The sequence below is a fragment of the Dermochelys coriacea genome, chromosome 9, assembly GCF_009764565.3.
Source record: "Dermochelys coriacea isolate rDerCor1 chromosome 9, rDerCor1.pri.v4, whole genome shotgun sequence".
Lineage (NCBI taxonomy): Eukaryota > Metazoa > Chordata > Testudines > Dermochelyidae > Dermochelys > Dermochelys coriacea.
Window position 1 is genome coordinate 50,032,878 of NC_050076.1, and position 21,815 is coordinate 50,054,692.

The 21,815-nt window shown below is 41.6% G+C and overlaps 1 protein-coding gene across 30 annotated transcripts in view; it reads left to right on the plus strand.

Annotated features, from left to right (window-relative positions):
- ARMC8 (armadillo repeat containing 8) overlaps positions 1–21,815 on the plus strand; it is a 192,342-nt gene that overhangs the window by 145,076 nt on the left and 25,451 nt on the right. For 29 of the 30 annotated variants that reach the window (XM_043492813.1, XM_043492830.1, XM_043492825.1 and 26 more), the window contains 4 exons: positions 8,000–8,082; positions 8,333–8,414; positions 15,494–15,580; positions 20,167–20,259. In XM_043492813.1, coding sequence (XP_043348748.1) covers positions 8,000–8,082; positions 8,333–8,414; positions 15,494–15,580; positions 20,167–20,259 — 345 coding nt within the window. The remainder of the gene's footprint in view (positions 1–7,999; positions 8,083–8,332; positions 8,415–15,493; positions 15,581–20,166; positions 20,260–21,815) is intronic. The other variant, XM_043492819.1, reaches the window with a different exon arrangement.

Below are 21,815 nucleotides of genomic sequence, written 5' to 3' on the forward strand. Positions count from 1 at the left end.
TGATTTGCACTGACCTCTTCTAAAAGGTGCATTCCCTCTTTGGCTAAAACTAATGTGACTGCTGGAAAATGGAGCCCCACTAACCATACAGCATCACTTCCCAAATATCTGTCACCTGACATGAATCCTTACGCCTCATCCCTAACTGTTCTCGCTTGTCCAAACAGTGTGATCTTTTATTTGAACATGCAATACCTTATTAACAGAAAGAAAGGGTTCATGTGAAAACTGATATTAAAAAAACCCACTGATTTATATTTATTCTAGCAACTCCATGCTTCAAAAACTACTTTAAAAAATTGATGTGGTAAATAATTCCCTATTTAACTCTTATATTCTGTCACTTTCCATATATGGTGTTTCAGAGTAGCAGCCGTGCTAGTCTGTATCCGCAAAAATAAAAGGAGTACCTGTGGCACCTTAGAGACTAGCAAATTTATTTGAGCATAAGCTTTTGTGAGCTAAAGTTCACTTCATCGGTTGCATTCAGTGGAAAATACAGAGGGGAGATTTATATACACAAGAACATGAAACAATGGGTGTTACCATACACACTGTAACGAGGGATGAGGTAAAGTGAGCTATTACCAGCAGGAGAACGGGGAGGAGGGACCTTGTGTAGTGATAATCAAGGTGGGCCATTTCCAGCAGTTGACAAGAACATCTGAGGAACAGTGGGGGAGGGGGAGAATAAACATGGGGAAATAGTTTTACTTTGTTTAGTGACACATCCACTCCCAGTCTTTATTCAAGCCTAAATTAATTGTATCCAGTGTGCAAATTAATTCCAATTCAGCAGTCTCTTGTTGGAGTCTGTTTTTGAAGTTTTGTTGAAGAATTGCCACTTTTAGGTCTGTAATCAAGTGACCAAAGAGATTGAAGTGTTCTCCGACTGGTTTTTGAATGTTCTAATTCTTGACGTCTGATTTGTGTCCATTTATTCTTTTACGTAGAGACTGTCCAGTTTGGCCAATGTACATGGCAGAGAGGCATTGCTGGCACATGATGGTATATATCACATTGGTAGATGTGCAGGTGAACGAGCCTCTGATAGTGTGGCTGATGTGATTAGGCCCATTTTGCTCCAACCCCTTAAACAGAGACAAACACCTATAAGATCTCTATCAAGCGTTCTTACAACTACAATACCCACTTGCTGAAGTGAAAAAACAGATTGACAGAGCCAGAAGAGTACCCAGAAGTTATCTACTACAGGACAGGCCCAACAAAGAAAACAACAGACCACCACTAGCCATCACCTTCAGCCCCCAACTAAAACCTCTCCAACGTATCATCAAGATCTACAACCTATCCTGAAGGACGACCCATCACTCTCACAGAACTTGGGAGACAGGCCAGTCCTTGCTTACAGACAGCCCCCCAATCTGAAGCAAATACTCACCAGCAACCACACACCACACAGCAGAACCACCAACCCAGGAACCTATCCTTGCAACAAAGCGCGTTGCCAACTCTGTCCACATATCTATTCAGGGGACACCATCATAGGGCCTAATCACATCAGCCACACTATCAGAGGCTCGTTCACCTGCGCATCTACCAATGTGATATATGCCATCATGTGCCAGCAATGCCCCTCTGCCATGTACATTGGTCAAACTGGACAGTCTCTACATAAAATAATAAATGGACACAAATCAGACGTCAAGAATTATAACATTCAAAAACCAGTCAGAGAACACTTCAATCTCTTTGGTCACTTGATTACAGACCTAAAAGTGGCAATTCTTCAACAAAAAAACTTCAAAAACAGACTCCGAGAGACTGCTGAATTGGAATTAATTTGCACACTGGATACAATTAACTTAGGCTTGAATAAAGACAGGGAGTGGATGTATCATTAAACAAAGTAAAACTATTTCCCCATGTTTATTCTCCCCCTCCCCCACTGTTCCTCAGACTGGAACAGCTGGAAATGGCCCACCTTGATTATCACTACAAAAGGTTTTTTCTCCCCTGCTCTCCAGCTGGTAATAGCTCACCTTACCTGATCGCTCTCATTACAATGTGTATAGTAACACCCATTGTTTCATGTTCTCTTTGTATATAAATCTCCCCTCTGTATTTTCCACTGAATGCATCCGATGAAGTGAGCTGTAGCTCATGAAAGCTTATGCTCAAATAAATTTGTTAATCTCTAAGGTGCCACAAGTACTCCTTTTCTTTTTGCATATATGGTTTGAAATTCTCCTCTCAGGCCAATGCACCCAGTTGACTTAAATGGAGTTTTACTGACGAAAATGAGTACAAAAGTTTGCCTAGTGAGATTTAAGAGGTTTTTTTTTTCACTGCTGCCGAAATTTGTTTAATGTGAACTGATTCTATACCATGGTGCTATTTTCCAGAATTTACATAGGCTTATGTAATGGTCTCCTAGAACCCATACAAGGCAGGAGAAATGTTTCAGTTCAATAATGATTCAAAGGGACTCTACATATTAAGATCTTAGCTCAGAAAAGTGAAGACTAACCATTAAAAAGTGACCATAAAAATAGACTGTCTTTTTATAACATTATTTCTGTGTAATTTTTGTTTTCTAATAAAATATTTATTTTTAAATTGTTGATTCATATATGTGGTATCATAGTTTGTAGTCTTATTTGCAATATAACACTGATCTACAATTTGTATGTTGTTTAAAAGTATTTATATGTAACTTTTGTGTTTTCCTAACTTTTCTAAATAATTTTGTCATTAGCATCTCCACAGAAGGATGAAAAATAGATGTTAGTAGCTGTAAAATACTGAATAGATGTAATTATTTTGTGCTCCCCCAATAAAAAGTAGCTGAAGCAGAATAGAATGTATTTTGAAGAAGTTAGCGGTATTCAGAAACATTTTAATACACAGCTCTGAGTTCATGTACTGCAATAGGTTGACAAGACTTGGATCATATTAGAAATATCTGTTCAAAATATTATGCCCCATGGTATGTACTATGTTTAAAAAAAAAAAAAGTGGGGTTGAATTTGGGAGTACTTTCCAATTGTGTTTTGCAGGATTTCATCCTTACTAAACCAAAGATGATATTAAAGCATCTCTCTTTTGTGAAAGGGATAAACGTCTAACAAATTCACAACAACTTCGGAGGACAGAAATAGTGAAATATACAATAATCTCCACAGTGAATTTATTGAAGAAATTGTAATACTTTTAAAACTGATTAAAAATTTGATCAGTGTGTATCTTTAAATTCATTGCCCTCTGAGGGAGAAAGGTTGGTTTTGTGGTTAAAGCACTGGAATGAGATTCAGGAGATTCCAGTTCATTTCCCAGTTCTTGCACACATTCCTGTGCAACCTTGGGAAATCAAATAATTCTCCACCTCCCAGGAGAGTTGATTATAAATTCATTGTGTGTGAGGTGCATACATACTACCATGATGGGGGCCATGTAAGTACCCAGATGGTTTGCTACTCTTCAAATGATCTGTAAACAGGGACGAATTTCTGTTTTTAAGTATATGTAAGATGCTTACCTTTTTATTCAATGTGGTTTTTTTGTAGCATCTAGAAAGCCAGCGATTAGTCGTCTTATTAAAATATCAAGGAACAGAAGAAACTCGGATGAGGAAACAGTCTAGTGCAGCGGTTCTCAACCTGTTTACCACTGTGGGCCACATATGCAGCTCTCTGTGTTATGTGGGACACATCCACACAATATATATGCTACCTGTATGGCCCTGAGGATGTCACATGGACTGCAGCTGTGTGCTGATTGGGCTGCAAGTGGCCTGAGGGTTGAGAACCACAGATCTTGTGTTTAAAAACACAGGACTAGGATTCAGAAAAACTAAGTTTGATTTCTGGCTCTGCCACAGAATTGCTAGTACATCTTGGCTAAATCACTTAACCATTCTGTGTCTTTCTCTGTTGGTGAAATGGGGATGCTAATATTCACCTATGGTGTCTCCCAAGGGTATTGGTGGTTGTTTTGTTTGTGAAATATTCTGAAATGCTCTGATGAAAAGCATTGTAGTATTGCAAAGTATTTATGTATGTATGTATTCTGTCTTGTCAGCTGATATGTCTAACACTGATGTTTTAGGACCTGTCCTTTTCTGTATTTATATGTATGTTCTAAGTGGTATTCTGCAGGACTGTAACCTGCAGTTAGACAGTTGTACAGATTTGGTAGAAGTGTCTGTACGTTTCCTCTTTAGCTTCATACAGCACTGAGTGATGAATGCCATATAGTGTTATGAAATTATACCCAAATGAAATAGAAGCTTTACTACTTGGTTCTAAGCATGCACTGGCCAAGGCTTTCCTCACAGGAAATTTCATTTGAGAACACTGTCTAGGTCCCATCTTCAGATACAAAGATTATGGGTATTGTATTGATTGTATAAGGACCAGACAAGAGGCTAGCACTTCCCTACTTCTCCTGTTCAGTGGGTCAGGAAAGGATCAGGCAGGGAACAGATTTCACTTCTCCCCGTCTCACCTTCATGGGGGACAGGGGTGCTGAGGAGGGACGAAAGGGAGAACTGGGTGAATGTGTCATGTGGAAGCAGCAGAAGGTGATGTACCACTGAGGGATTGAACCTGCTTGTGGGGACAGGGTATCTCGTATAGAAGAGTGCATGGAAAAGGTTGTCTAACAGAGGGAATTGCACTGTGGGGTGGTGATAGAGGCAGCATCTAATGGAAAAGAGTACATGGGATGGTGGCTGGTTATCTCAGAGAAGAGAGCTAGGTGTCTCAGAGGGGTTGTATGGTGTCAGTGCGGTCTGGGTCACCTTCAAAGGAGAGGGAGAACAGAAGAAGGAGACAGAAGAATGTGTCTTGGAGTAAGAGTTTTTGTTGGAGGGTATAACTCTACCGTGAAAAAGGTGCTTCTTGAGATGAAAATGGGAATATCATCTAAGTGACTCTGCTCTCTCCCCGCCTTTCCTGTCGACCCTGTGCACTCGCTCCCCACCAACTCCATGCGCTGATTACTGCTGCTGCTTCGAGTCATAGTCCCTATTGTATTCCACTGAGGGTCTATGCATGCTCACCATGCATCCAGAGCCAGAGATTTTTCAAGTAGTAGTGTCCATTGGTCTGCACTTGCACCTTTGGCTTGCCTCATCCTTTCGCCCAAGGTGATAAAAGGTGGGCTGGACTGACCACTTGTCCAGTTCTTTCTCACCGTTGCATGATCCAGGTCAGAACTATTAGGCCATGTCTTACAGAACTATTAGACCATGTCTTAAGCTTACAGTGGCACACCTGTACCAATACAGCTGTCCCGCTATAAGAGCGCTCGTGTAGCTGTGTTGTGCCGACAGGAGAGAGCTCTCCCATCGACGTAATAAAAACAGCTCAACGAACGGTGGTAGCTGTATTGGCAGGAGAGCATCTCCCACCAACAGTGCAATGCACCCAAGTGCTTATGCTGACAAAACTTATGTCGTTCAGAGGTGTGTTTTCTTTCACACCTCTGAGCGAAAAAAGTTTTTCTGATGTAAGTGCTAGTGTAGACTTCTCCTATGTGTTCTCTTCGTGTGACACACTTAAAAAATCTACAGTTGTACATAGTTAGTTTTACAGTTTTTACCATTTTTATTGTTTTTGTTATAGTTTTTAGTAGTTTGATAATTTTAGAAGTAGGATTGGGGTTCCTATTTGGGGAGTTTTGTTCCCCATGAACACCCCTCCTCCCTGGACCTACATGTTGGTACTGGACCATGCCACAATCCCCAGGCTTTTCAATCTGTGCTTCCTGCCCTGCGTTCCTTCTCGAGTCAACGACGAACATCAACTCTGCCTGTACTGCTTGGGAGAAGCCAACATTGCATCCAGGTGTGGTATCTGTTAGTCCTTCCCTAGCCATACCTGAGAAGGCCAGGCTCTCTGCCTCCAAAAGCACCTCCTGGAAGTCCCAATGAGGCCTCATTTGGACCCTAGCCACAGAGACACCCCCATCTCCCCTCTGTACATCGGGCTGAGGCTGCCAGGAGTGCACCACCAACTATGGAGGCAGAGGCCAGCACTGGTGGTACCACCACTCTGGACCCTGCACTGGGGACTAGTCAGGAGATAAGAAAGCATGTATATAAGCATGGCGATAAGTTTTCCTCTAAGCCTAAGAAGGGAGACACTCCTTCCATGAACTCTAGTCATGGGGACGGAGCGTGCCCTAACGCGCACAAACACTAAAAAAGCTGCATAAATCGACAGATCCGCCAGTATTGAGTGCAGACCCACACACACAGTTAACATCAGCATCCCTGAGAGCCATCCAATCCAGGGAAAACGATTGCTCCCATTCCAGTTCCAGGGACTGAAAAAGTGCCCTTGACTCCAGGGAGGTCGTGAAAAGTGCCACAGCCCCAGGAAGTGTTTGTCCTGGGAAAGCCAAGGTCCTCACCCCTTCTGGGGCCCTGTACTTTCAGGGGGATCTCGGGCATCAGATATGAAGTATCTGAGGCACTCCTCACCTCTCGCTCCAACAGCATACACGCTTCCACCAGCTCTGACAGTGCAGCTGATGGTACTGAGTTTTCATCTTTGGAGGACTCGAATGAGAGTCAAGGACCGTCCATCCCATCCCACCACTATGAGGAGGCCTTCCACATCATGGCAGTATCCTCAACTCCAGCAGCCTCGGAGCCACTGGTTTCCTGTGCCAAGTGGCCCTCCTCAGCACCTTCCAGAACCATCATGCAGGCCCTATGGGGATCCTGGCCCCAGTATCCACCATTAGAACCTGCCTGTTGATTAGGGAGGCTTCACCTATTTCACCGTCATGGGCGCTTTTGAGCTCGGAACCAGTAATGGGAGATGAGCCACTCAGTCCAGCTCGGACGGTATTGCTGGAACAGTTGAGATTCCTGTTGTCCTCTCCTGATGCAGCAGTGGCTTTGACATCCCCCAATCTTCTGATGACTACTACCAATTCCAGGCTCTCTTGCATAGAATGGCGGGTGAGCTTCACATTCCTCTGGAGGAAATCCAAGACACTGAGCATAAGCTGCTCTATACACTTTACTCATCAGAGCCAACTAGAGTTGCTCTTCCAATGAACAATGCCATTCTTGAGCCAGCTCGCACAGTTTGACATACAGTGCCATATGTACACTTACCTCAAAGGGGGCAGAAAAAAAGATAATATGTACTAGCCAAGAGGTCTAAATTTCTGTTCTCATACCCAATTCACTTGTGGTCCAGGCAGCGATGGAACGGGCTAGGCAGCAGCATCCATGCTCCACCCATCTGACAGGGAGGGCAAGAGACTGGACCTTTTAGGCTGCAAAGTCTTTTTTTTTTTTTTTTTTGAGCCAGTCTTCAATTCAGGATTTCGAATTATCAGGCATTACTTGCCAAATATGATTTCCTGAATTACAGCAAATTGGAGGACTTTGTCAAGAAACTGCCACAATAGGACCGGGCCTGCTTTCTGGCAATAATTGAGATGGGGACGATGGTAGCAAAGACCTCGCTCTAATCAGCAGCAGATGCAGCAGATACTTCATTATGCTCAGTTGCCACTGGCATCGTCATGAGGAGGGAGTCGTGGCTCCATTCCTCTGGTTTTCCCAGGGAGGTCCAAAACATCACTGAAGACTTCCCTTTCGATGCATCCCATCTTTTCAACCAGAAAATGGATGATTCCCTCCACACTTTCAAGGATTCAAGAGCTACACTCTGTTCCTTGGGTATTGCACACCAGCGCCAAAACTAAGTTCTACTGCCACAGTCTGCACAGTGTTACAGAACCTCTCAGTTTTTCCATCAACGGCCTTATGAATCACCAAGAAAGCATCAGAAGAAAACCACCATCAGGCAAAGAGAGTAGATACTATTGTCTAATTGATGAGTTCAGTGGTTCCATAAGGGGAAATAAGGGTTGTTGTTTCTAAGGTAAATTCTTTTTTCATATGCAAAATTTAGAATGTTATAGATAAACCACAGCAAAACAGTAGCATTTACAAGTAATACAAAAGTTGTCCACCTTATGTTGTTTATGCACCATTAATCTTTTTCTCCAGATCATTGAGACTGAAAATATGATGGACCGAATTGTGAATGGCTTGTCTGAGTCTAGTATCAAGGTGCGGCTATCTGCAGTCAGGTATGAGCTTTCCTTGTTTAATTAAAATAATTTTCAGTGTGTTTAACTCTGCTTTTTTTTGGTCCTTGATTTGCTATCCATCAAACACTAAAACTAATGTAAAGTAGTTTCTAGTCTCTGAAAATTCATTAAAGAGGATAGTAAAATATTTCTTGGTGTTCGTTGTATTAATTATCAAATTCCTAGCTATATCTGTATGGAGAGAAACAGTGAAAGTATTTCACAGACCTCATTTCATTTTTCTTTGTAGATGTTTGCACAGTTTGTCCCGGTCTGTGCAGCAGCTACGGACGAGTTTTCAGGATCACGCCGTATGGAAACCCTTAATGAAGGTGAGACGAAAAATAGCAAGAATCACACACTTGGAAGTGGATGTGAACTGTTCATCAGTTACAGTGTCTTTTTGTAGAATCTTAATAGGTATCACCTTGACATCTGATATGTGTAATCTGTTTTGGAGGCTCACAAATCAGCAAAAGCCCAGTAACAACAAACAGTGTTGTTGCCTGCACTTTCTCTTTTGAAATGTAACACAATCTATTACAAAATAAGACAGGCACTGAGAGCCAGATTGCCCCTAGCCCTTACTCAGCAACATAGGAAAGTTCTCCCCTCTGCTCCCCTGCTTAGCCTATAACTGGCAACTGAGGTTGAGGCTGCAGCGTGGGGAGGGGATATTGATCTACATTCCACCTGCAATACTTTCCCAGGGAGTGGGATGCTGGAAGAGACAGGGCCATGATGTGGGTAGAGCATTTCTCTTCAGCCTAATGCAAATCTCTCTGTATTCCTCTTGGGGCAGTGCAGTGTAGTGCACTGCTGTGTGTGGCACAGCCCCCCAGTCCAGTCCCAGAAGCACCAGCCCCAGGGAAGAGAGGGAAAGCATGGCTTATGATTTTAAAATCAGGCTGCCTAAACGTAAACTAGAATGAAAAATAGCACATATTGCATTGTCACATGCACTGCAGTTTATTGAACGACTGAGTGGTTTTGAAGAATGGGTTGTATTGAATTAGTAAAAAGGACAGAGGAAGACTAATTGCACTGCACATACTACTCTGTCTATTGGAAAATGGCAGCTTCTGGAGGAGAGAATGGGCAAACCAACCAGAAACAGTGTGCAAGGCTAAGAGATTTTGTTCCTGTGATTTGCCTAGTTAAGCATAGAACAAAAGAGCAGATATGCTGGTACAGGTGAGAAAGAGAATGAGGAAGCTGTGAGGCACTCTGTGCAAAGTGTTTCCTGTTTCTGTAGTTCCCCATTTGCCCTCAGGTATGCAGGGTGGTTAAGCTTATTGCATAGAAGCCAATGTTATTAGTCTGAATAACTGACACCTCCATGAAAACCTGTTCAGTGCACAGCTTTGATCAAAAAAGCAAATAAGATATGTTACCTGAAGAAACAGAGTACAGCGTTTCTGTAATACTACTAATAAATAATAATAATATATTATAATGTTGTTTTGTAAATCAGCGGTATAACCATACATAGACAGTATGTTCAGTTCTGGGCACTTGACCTCAAAAGTCATACAGCAGAAATAGGACAGGTACAGAGAAGGGCAACAAAAATGAGTAGACAAATAGAAAGATTAGGGCCATATAACTTAGAGAGTTGATGAATTAGTGATGACATGGTGGAGGTTTATAAAACAATGAATAATGTAAAAAAGTCAGCCAAAAATTCCTGTTTACGATTTTTCATATTACTAGAACAAGGAGACAATGAAATTAAAAGGCAGCAAATTTTGAACTGAAAAAGGGAAATTATCCTGTGGAATCTTTGCAAATCCTGAGTTTAACAGGATCCACAGCTAAATTATACTGGATAAAAATGTGTAAAGGATATAAACTCCCCTGTTTCATGATATAAGCCAGGCAAGCATGTCAGTAACCTTAGCTTCAACACATCTTCAGAGATTGTGGAAGTGGCACAGAACCAAGAAGAGCCAGGAACTCTGATTACAAGGTGCATAAGGGCTTAGAGAATGCAGGCCTCTGTAAAAGACAGCAAGAATACTGCCATTCTGAGAACTACCCCTGCTTTCGTTCACAAGTGAAACCGCACAAGTGTGTCAGATCCGAAGGGATTTCTGGACTAAGAGATGACTCTCAACCAGTCTGGTTGATGCTTCAGAAGTGAGTGCTGGTCCTTAGAATCTTTTCTCTTGCTGCTGACTGTGCCACCAAATCAGGGTGTGTTGGTTTAATTGTGGATGACATTTGACCTGACTTGAGATGGGTGATTTTTGTGGAGCAAAGTTGGACTTCTTTGCCCATTACCCCTCAAGTTTCATTAGTCTTGGATGCCTGGACAATCTTGGGTCTTAGTTTTTGGGTTTGGCCTCACTGTCATCAATGGAGTTTGCAAGGAGTCTCAGGGAGTCTCAGATTCAAGACTATTCCTTTGTAGGTCCTTATCCTCCAAGCCTATAGTTGGGGTCTCTCTTGTACTCCATTAAGGTTTCTTGCAGACTGGATTTATCTGCCTTGGACATCTCTAGAACCTGGATTCCTCATAGGACAACCACCTTTTCTTTATGAATTCTGAACTTCTTGGCCATATTGACCTCTAGTTTCCACAATTTTATGAGTCAGCCTTCTAACCTTCTACCCTGTCACTGGAGAAGGATCTGTTCTGGGTCTGGTATTGTTTAACATCTTTATTAATTACCTGGATGTAGGAATATAGAGCATACTGATCAAATTTGCAGATGACACAAAGCTAGGGGGGTTGCCAACACTTTGGAGGATAGAGCTAAAATTCAAAGGGATCTTGATAAATTGGAGAACTGGGCTATCGACAACAAAATGAAATTCAACAAAGACAAATATAAGGTGCTTCATTTAGGGAACAAAAACCAAATGTGCAAATACCAAATGAGGGATAACTAGCTTTGCAGCAGGACTGTTGAGAAGGATCTGGGAGTTGTGGTGGATCACAACCTCAACATGAGTCGTCAATGCAATGCTGTTGCAAAAAAAAAAAAAAAAAAAAAAAAAAAAAAAAAAAAAAAAAAAAAAAAAAAAAAAAAAAAAAACAACCCAGCAAGTGCAATTGTGGGTTACATAAACAGAGGCGTACCATGCAAGTCACGGGAGATGATAATACCGCTCTACTCAGCACTGATTAGGCTTCAGCTGGAGTACTGTGTCCAATTTTGGTCACTACTATATGAAACTGGAAAGGATCCAGAGGCGAGCGACAAAAATTATCAAAGGTTTGGAATATAAATCATATGAGCAAAGGCTGGAGGAATTGGGTATGTTTAGTTTGGAAAAGAGGAGATTCAGGAGGGACATGATAGTGGTCTTCAAATACTTGAAAGGCTGCCATAAAAAAGATGGAGAAAAATTGTTCTCTTGCCACAGAGGGCAGGACAAGAGGCAATGGGTTCAAACTACAGCATAGCAGATTTAGATTAAATCTCTGGAAATACTTCATACTGTAAGAACAGTAGGATAATGGAACAAACTGCCTAGGGAAGTCATGGAATCTCCTTCACTTGAGATTTTCAAAAAGAGGCCAGATAGCCATCTGTCTTGGATGGTTTAGACACAACAAATCCTGCATCTTGGCTGATGGTTAGACTAGATGACCCTTGTGGTCCCTTCAAACCCTACGGTTCTATGCCCTGGTCTACACTAACAGGGGGTGGGGTTGACCTAAGATACGCAACTTCAGCTACGCGAATAGCGAAGCTGAAGTCAGCGTATCTTAGGTCAACTAACCTGGCCGTGAGGATGGCGGTGAGTTGACCGCTGCCGCTCCCCCGTCGACTCCGCTTCTGCCTCTCAACGAGATGTGATAAATTGATCCCCAATAGATCGATCACTACCCGCCCTATGATTCTATGTGACTATCCGCTCTTTTCCTCTTTTTAGGTGAAGACAGCAGTTTGATATTTCTGAACAATGGCAGGAGAACATGGCCATCCATTCCAAAAAAGCCTTCTTGAGCCAGTCTATGATCTCTGGCTCAGCTTTGTACCCATCCCTGTTCAAAAGGGAATATAAAATGTATCCATATCTTCAAAATGGATCTGACTTCTTTTACAAGCATTCTGCTCTTGGTTGCTTATTGTATTTGTGACCACAGAAAGAGCCAGACCAGAGAGAGCTGCCCAGTCCATTGATCAGGAGAAAAATCTTAGGGATGGATTTGCTTGGTAGGAAGAAATGTCAGCAATATTGTAATTAGGAATTTCACGTTTTCAGGCATTTCTCCATTACCAGGCATTGGCTGTCCTTCAGGAACTGTGTCAAGGCAAATTCATTTCAGTAGCTTTAGCGGTACATTGTCTTAAACCCTACTTTTGGTTGACTTTCCTGTAACAATTCTGCCTTTCTGTCCCCTCATGATATAAATTATACCCAGTTACATCAGTAAGTTACACCACATTTTACATCACCTCTGACTTTGATCCTTGCCTTTCAGTTAGTGGCTCACTAGTTCCCCCAGAAAAGAGAAGCTGCTTACTTTTAAACAATTGAGTATAGTTATTCAGTCAGCTTGAAAAGCATGATTTATAAGTAAAATATTTCTGGCTAGTGCTAAATAAATGTACAGTCCTTCTGTCAAACGTAAGAGGTACTTCTCCCTCTGTGGGCATGCTCTCACAACGACATGTGAGGAACTGAGGCCCACAGAAGGATGCCATTGGATTTATATCTGTCCTTTTGGCCTTATTCTCCACTGCCCTATACTTTACTTACAATGTGTGTATAAATAACTATCCAAGGTGCCAGGCAGTAGAGAATCTGGCGCTTTTTTAACATTTTGTTTGCAGCTAATGGGGAAAACTTACTAGGTCTTTTATCCTACATCTCCTTTCCACAATGCAAAGTGTGGAAATATCCCCCAGTATATAACTGTTGTAATGTAGAGAAAAAGAATTTAAATCTCAAAATAATTATAAAAATGAACAAAGACTTGGACAAGTCTTCCTTAAGATGACCAGCTGAAGGTATTAGAGCTGTATAGAGGGGAGAATAGGGGTCTACAAAGGGAACTTAGTTTAAAGTTGCGTATCAAAAAGGAATCACAAGTTCATTGGTGACAGCAGCAACAGGAGAGAAAACCAACTACTGTAACAACAATAATAATAATAAAGGTCAGGTTAAAAAAATGGAATAATTTTTTTGTTGGAGGCAAATGGTTAGAAATTTCATGGCAGAATCGAATTTAGTGGGATTCAAGAACAAAAGATAGACAACAGATGTTGGCAGTATCTTTGGTGGAAATGGGATTTGAGGCTCATACTAGTTTTTGCTCATGCATAAGACTACACTACACACACAGTTGGGGCTTAAAAAGGAATTATTATCCACAAGGTAAAAAGGATAAAAAAAAGGATTTTTTTTTTGTTTTCCATTCTCTGATGCATTGAACAGGGATCTTTCAATAGCAAGTGAAGTCTATTCCCTGCCACAGCAGAAGGGTGGGCATTGGACTGTACTGTCCTCTTCTTCTTCTTCTTCTTAAATAAAGTATCCTGTACTGCCATATCTGTAAGCAGTAACAGATCGTGAACAGAGAGGTTGGTGCATTTTGATCTCTCCTCTTCTCTGCCTGTGGCACACAATAGTTTAGTTTCCTGGGGGCTTGTAATATTTAGGTCTAATTCTGGTGGTTGGCTTGTTGTGGGCATGGATGGGGGTGTTTAGTGGCTTGTGATGTACAAGAGGTCAGAATAGATAACCTGGTGGTTCCTTCTGGCCTTAAACTCTGACTCAGTAAATCCCAATTAAAACCACTCATTCTCCTTTGAGTATATATCAGGGGTGGCCAACCTGTGGCTCCAGAGCCACATGCAGCTCTTCAGAAGTTAATATATAGCTCCTTGTATAGGCACAGACTCCGGGGCTAGAGCTACAGGTGCCAACTTTCCAATATGCCAGAGGGTGCTCACTGCTCAACCCCTGGCTCTGTCACAGGCCCTGCCCCCATTCTACCCCTTCCCACTCTGAGCCTGCCATGCTCTTGCTCCTCCCCCCCCCCCCAAGCCTCCTGCATGCCACAAAACAGCTGATCGGGAGGTGTGGGGAGAAAGGGGGAGGCGTGGGGGGGCGGGGAGCTGATGCGGGGGCTGCTGATGTATTACAGTGGCTCTTTGGCAATGTAGATTGGTAAATTCTGGCTCCTTCTCAGGCTCAGGTTGGCCGCCCCTGGTATATATCCTTATAGGAGCTCCACTATAGGATGTGTGTGCATCTGTGTGCTCTTGACTGGAGCTTAGGGGTTCTGCGCTGCAATGTGCTATCCAGTCAGGTGTCTGGTGCCAGTGACAGCCTGGCCAGCGGGTGGCTGAAGGAATGGCTAGAACAATAAGAAAGACATGTTGTGATCGGCGCTTTTCCTGAAAGGGCTGATGGACTGATCAGACAAGGTGACGGTAACTTGAGTTTTTTGAGATGTTTTGTCCCTATGGGTGATCTATCCCCTGCCCTTCTTTCCCTCCACTTTGTAGTCTCTGGCTTCCTGGGTGAGAAGGAAATGAGTGCAGCAAAGTTCACACCTACTTATATGCCCTCTTATCTAAGTACAAGGTGCTGCTCTGTAGTACATTAGACACTGTTTTCACAGTCTCTGGTCAAGAATGCACAGGTGCATCTTCATCCTATGATGGAGCACCCATAGGGACAAAACCTCTTGAAGAATTCAAGTTATTGTATGAGTGAGTAACTTCTTTTCCCACATCCAAGAAGGAAAAAGTGGTTTGGGGTATTTTTACTTTTATAACAGTTAAATGTAAAAGCACAATGATTTAAGAAAACACACTTAAGGATTGTTCAAGCAAGCTGATTCTGTAGCACTCTGTAATCTCAGTAATTATATAGGGGTAGATAATTGCAGTTTGCACAAAGCCCTTTATAGGAGGCTGTTCAGAGTTGCCATTACCCCAAGGGAGAACATGCATCTCCAATGACTCATTCCCTCCTGGGCTGCTCAGTGCATTGAAGAGATGCATTTTATGCACCATTCATAGTGTAGGATAGTGTAGATTGCTCTCCTTTGGTGTGCCAGCTCTGTAGTCCATTGAAAAGGAAGAAATGAGACTCTTTCAAAATTATTTGCTCCACAGAGGAACAGCTGTTTTGGCCCATGTAAGATCAGGACATGTAAGTGGTGGGGAAGACTATCAACTGCTCCACCTCACCTTCACATAGGCGTCAGTGCCATGCAGATCACAATGCCTGAAGGTCTTTTTGTGCAAAAACTGCTCTACTTCAACAGGATGATTGTGGAGGTGAATTTCCAAATCCCAGCATAACCCTTCATTGCAGTACAAGGGCACTGAGGCTCATCTGGTGGCTCTTGCTAAGCAAAACCGTAACTTTGTTTAAAAGTGATCTTAGTCTTGTTCATAACAATTAATGGAGCTCCCCACTCTACTCCTCATGCCCTTAGGTTTTACAGAATGCTCCAGATGAAGTCCTGGTGGTAGCATCTTCCACACTATGCAACCTTCTCCTTGAATTCTCCCCAAGCAAAGAGGTTGGTATTCACCTGTCATTTCCTCTTATTGTTTGTTTAGTAGAACTGTGTGTTACAGCAATGACTTTTGAGTAAGCAAAGAAGTTTTTTAATCACTATCAGGTGATTATACAGTAGTTGTAATGTTTGGATGATGGAATTTTATCATTGATATGCTGTCAATAAAAAAAAAATTATGCAGTGATACGACAGAATAGGTGGTCCCATCTAATGCAGTTAGACATGAGTATGCTGTATGAGCCCTAACTGTACTGATAGACTCTTCCTTTAATAAGATTTTAAAACACTTTTCACTTATAATTCTGCCTTGTTGCCTGTGCTGTATCTAGAGATAAATTATCTAGAGATAAATCAGATAACTTCAATCTCCAGGGCTGTCAAACCAACAACTTTCACAAGCTCTAGAATCTGGTTTGTTTTTTTTTAACCATTATCTAGTTAATTGCTGATAATTTTAGCAGGTAAAATGCAGATGCGGGTGACGAGTGGGGAAGTGGGAGTACCGGCAAGGAAGGAAACGCAGAGGGATGAACCTAGAAGGCATACCAAAAAAGGGAGAAAAAGAGAAGGCTGGGGAAGAAATAGAAACAAAGGGCAGGAATAATGGTGCAGATATCCGAACTGAGTGATGCTGGGTATGACAATGAGGGACTGAATAAATAGTAAGTTATAATCATAACTAAAATCTGTTATTACATAAAGGCCAGAGGCTCTCCTTGATCTCTGTGCAAATCTCTCTCCCATATCTGTGGCGTGAAGGGAGTACATAATTCTAGATTTATCTCTCTGCCCATGGGCCACAATTAAAAATGGACTTCAGTCTTCTGCAGAAGATAAGTTTGACAGCTGAGAGGTAAGCCATGTGTTTTACCTTCAGCAATTTGAGTTCACAGACTTTAAACCCAATCATGCCTTCATTAAATACAATGGCAAAACACCTGTTGGCATCACTGTGAGCAGAAATGGCCATAACTGCAGCAATGTGATTTCACCAGGCTGAGTAAAAGTGAATGCTCAAGAAAGTTCTTTTTCATTAATTGCATTGTCTAGTGCATTGGCTTATATGAAGTACAGTGTGCATTTCACCATACAGTGTATGTGCTTCATGTGTATTGGTATATGTTGCACACAGCGTACAAATATTCATATTGCCACCCAAGAAGTGTAGCGTATGGTTAGTATATTCTTTAGGCATTACATTCTATAATGTATCCATTTTACTCTGATGTATGCATTTCTGTATTATAGTGGGCAAACCATTCATCTTTTGGGCTATAATTTTCAGTATTTCATCTAAGCCCAGAGATGACTTTTTTTTAAGTTTGAGGAAAATCCCTTCATCTGCTCTGTGATGAGAAAGTGGAAAAAACGCTTCTCACGTTATAGAGTAATTTTATCCACACATTTTTAAACATGGCTACAAAAGAAGCAACTGATTAGCAACTTGAAACTTGGCATGGCTATAGATAGTCCTTATTGAGAGCTAGTGCCTTTGTTTGATTAGGCTGGAAAATTGTTAAAAATAAAGATGTTATAAGCAATTGAAAAAATGCTCATCAGTATGCTCAGTAGTGATATGCCTTAACTTTATCAGATCTTAGTCATCTTTGTGACCTCATTGCACATTTCTTGCCTCTACCATGGCTAGGGGATCAGACAGAGTCTGTTGCACTCTGGCTGTTAATGGGTCCATTTATACAGGCTTCTCTTCCCCAAGAGATCTCATTATGTTTAGACTTCATCATGAGGAGCGGAATTAGCTAAAAAAAAGCTGACCACAACTAACTGGTCAGTATAGACAATGACAAATAGTGCTCAGCATCATGTCAACGGGCTGTGCTTATAGCCTTGTCTACAGTGACCAGTCAGCCAGGAGTACTGTGGTGTCAGCTAACTCCACTTCTCATAATGTCTAAATGTGATCAGATCTCCTGGTGAAGACAAGCCCTTTGACGGAGACTCTCTCTCGATGTCAAATTGGAGACAAATTGGAGGATTGGGCCAAAAGAAATCTAATGAGGTTCAATAAGGATAAATGCAGGGTCCTGCACTTAGGATGGAAGATTCCAATGCACCGCTACAGACTAGGGACCGAATGGCTCGGCAGCAGTTCTGCGGAAAAGGACCTAGGGGTGACAGTGGACGAGAAGCTGGATATGAGTCAGCAGTGTGCCCTTGTTGCCAAGAAGGCCAATGGCATTTTGGGTTGTATAAGTAGGGGCATAGCGAGCAGATCGAGGGACGTGATCGTTCCCCTCTATTCGACACTGGTGAGGCCTCATCTGGAGTACTGTGTCCAGTTTTGGGCCCCACACTACAGGAAGGATGTGGATAAATTGGAAAGAGTACAACGAAGGGCAACGAAAATGATTAGGGGTCTAGAGCACATGACTTATGAGGAGAGGCTGAGGGAGCTGGGATTGTTTAGTCTGCAGAAGAGAAGAATGAGGGGGGATTTGATAGCTGCTTTCAACTACCTGAAAGGGGGTTTCAAAGAGGATGGCTCTAGACTGTTCTCAATGGTAGCAGATGACAGAACGAGGAGTAATGGTCTCAAGTTGCAATGGGGGAGGTTTAGATTGGATATTAGGAAAAACTTTTTCACTAAGAGGGTGGTGAAACACTGGAATGCGTTACCTAGGGAGGTGGTAGAATCTCCTTCCTTAGAGGTTTTTAAGGTCAGGCTTGACAAAGCCCTAGCTGGGATGATTTAACTGGGACTTGGTCCTGCTTTGAGCAGGGGGTTGGACTAGATGACCTTCTGGGGTCCCTTCCAACCCTGATATTCTATGATTCTATGATTCTATGAAAAAATGTGCAAGCTGTTTATGCAAATGTGTCTTTACTTAGACATGATTTGCCAGAATAAAAGGAGAGACTGTTTTGAAATTCCTTCATATAGCTATGAAATGTTTTATTTTATTTAACATAGTCTATATTTTCTTTTTTTATTTGCAGCACTTCAAGATTTGTACATTAAATACCAACTACAGTAGCAAAAATAATTTTGTCCATGTATTTAGTTGAGCTGAGCTGGAGCAGGATTTTTTGGTGCATGAAAAATTCAGAGATTTTGAGGTTTTTTTGTTCTCTCAGAACAAAAAAATCCTGGATTTTTCTATGGAATATCTTCTCAGCTGGCAGCCTGCCCACCCTTTCTCCAGGGCAGAAGGCAGCCCAGGGAGGCAGCCAGGTTGGGAACCAACTGCCAGGCTCCCCAGGAGTCCCAGCTCCACAGCAGCCATTCAGCCAGTGACCCTGGGAGTCCCAGTTCCAGCTCCTACCTGACTTCCATCAGCATTTTGCCAAATTTAACAGATTGGCTGCTCTAGTATTTAGCATCTTAATTCAAATCCTTATTTCAGTTGCCAAGGAGTATCAGCATACTTTTCACACGCTATTATAATAGTACTTTTTCAATATTGAGACAAGTATTAATACCATTGTGGCGACGGTGTTTATTAGAAAAAAGCTAATGGTATCATTTAATCTCAATCACGTGATAAAATTTACAGTTAAGTTTTTGCAAGAATATATGACATTTTATTACTGTTTGTTTATTCTACATAGTTTCAGAATAAACCATGTCACCCAAGATGTTTCATCTTTAAACTTGTAATGGTTAATTTATATTTGTAAATTAACATTTGCCAAATCATTCCACAGCGGTGTTCTGCCAACCTGTAACAAAAGACCCTAGTATAAAGCACATGTGCAAGCAAACAGAATTAAGGGCCAAATTCTGCATTCACATATACTGATGTAAAGTCGGTGAAATTCACCCCTGTGTAAGGGGCCCTCACCTATTTTGAGGCCTTATGTGAATCATAAATGATGCAGAGTGCTTTTGCAGACCTTGTGCACAGGGTGAATATCCCCCAGTCTGGAGTAATTCCACTGACTTTGGTGATGTTGTTATAGATTTACATAACTGAGGGTAGAATTTGGCCTGTTGTTCCCATGGCAACCTTAACCCTGAGTTTCCTGACTATTGTGGATTCACAGTCTCAAGCTTTTATCATCCTATGACTGTAGTTTCTGTTTCATTTAATAATCTGGGGCTTTCAAAATCCATCTGTTTGTATTTGTCCTGTAACCTCATTGTCTGATAATATCACAAGCGGTTTGAGTTTTTCTCAGGTTGTCACCAGAATTCTTAAGAGTTAGCCTTATTACACTTGGTGGTTGTTCTATTGTTTGTATATGTGTTGAACTCTTTACATCTCAATGTGTCTTTATTAGTGAATGTGAAGAGCAAATACAGCCTGTTTAAATGCAATTAAAAACAGTGAAACCTGTCTTGTGTGTCTGCTCAAGGGATCAAAAATCAATTGTTTAATGAAGGTACTCTTTTATTAAAGGTGCTTCACTGCTAGCAGTCTATTGAGACAGAAGGTTGTCTGAAAAGGGTGTATGTGCCTATACATTTCATTATAGTTATGTCTACCGTTCCTCAATAAATAACCAAGATCCACCTCAAGATAAACACAGTGTGCAGTAACACGTTTGATAGATCATTGATGTACATATAAGTTCAGTAAATTCACGGTGTTCTAAAGCTGTATGTTTTTTCCTGTTCATTACAGCCTATTTTAGAATCAGGAGCCATAGAACTTCTATGTAGTTTAACCCAGAGTGAAAATCTTGCTTTGCGAGTGAATGGAATTTGGGCTTTAATGGTAAGTACTCACTCCAATGAAACATTGTTTATACAAACACCACACACAACCAGTCAACCACCAAAACACACTTCAAGGAAGGGAGATTCAGAGCTTTACTTTTGGCCATGAAGATCATACCAGTTACTAAAAAACAACATTGCAGATGTTCAGCCTGCCTATATGTGTGATTATACAAGAAAATAGTGATCTGTCCCTGAAAGTATATTAAGAACATAAGAACAGCCATACTGGGTCAGACCAATGGTCCATCTAGACCAGTCTCCTGTCTTCTGACAGTAGCCAGTGCCAGATGCTTCAGAGGGACTGGACAGAGCAGGGCAATTTGGAGTGATCCATCCCCTATCATCCAGTTCTAACGTCTGGCAATTGGGTGAACTATTCATGATGACTTCAAGATCTTTTTCTTGGTAACAGCTAATTTGGATCACATCATTTTGTATGTACGATTGGGATTATTTATTCCAATATGAATTACTTGCATTTATGGACATTGCATTTCATGTGCCATTTTGTTGCCAGTCACCCAGTTTAGTGAAGTCCTTTTGTAACTCTTTGCAGTCAGCTTTCCACTTTTTATAAGCCAGTAAACAAATAATGATCTTGCTGATATGTCTTTATATATGTATTCTTGACAGTATAATTATATCCATAACAAGCTATTCATGTAAGCTTCACAGTGCAGTAATTTCCAACAAATAATATATGAAATATAAATCCATGGAATTATACAAAGAGTGTAAAGTCAAGAGATCAAAGCAAGAATAAAATTCAAACCTTATATCTATTTCACTTGTGCATGTCAATCATGAGCTAATTGAGCAGCATAATGATTAGTTCAAAGGTAAGGCTATAGTTGGGTACAGGTAAGAAGGAAGATTTAAAACAAGGGTAAATGGGTGAGCCTTTGGGACTTTGTCAGGGATGTGGAGATCCAAAAATGTTCTTCATAAGCTGTAGTTCTTTGAGTGCTTGTTCCTATGTGTGGTATACTTCAGCAATTGCACATGCTTTCCATGGTCCAGAATTAGAGAAGTTTTCCAGAGTGTCTGTTTGGTCCACACATGCACCCCCACTGTCCTCATGCTCTGCATCTTAGCTCCTTCTTACCTCTCATCATTTGGCATGGAGCTTCAATGTACATGCTGACTTCTGTCTGTAAATAAATTGTCATTAGGATAAATATTTGGGGATCAGTCCTTAAGATTTGGGACAACTCCCCATACCCCTTGGGTGAGGAGTGGTTCCCGTACACCACTACCTCTCTCCCTTTCCCCCAGTCTTCCAGTAGTGGCAGGAGAAATATGACAAAAATCCCCATAAGCCCTTCTATATGTATGTAACTGTCATGATGCCTGTCTGTACCACCTGCGGGAAACATGTCCTGCCCAGGTGCAGTATCTGCTGGTTGTTCCCAAGTAAGACAAAACAGTCAGGGGACTTCAGATTCCAAGCATTCCTCATGGAGAGGTCCATGAGACTGGGTACAGCCTCTAACCAGGAAGACTCTCTTGTACATCAGTCTGAAGAAGGTAGGAGCAGCCTCTTGAGTTCGG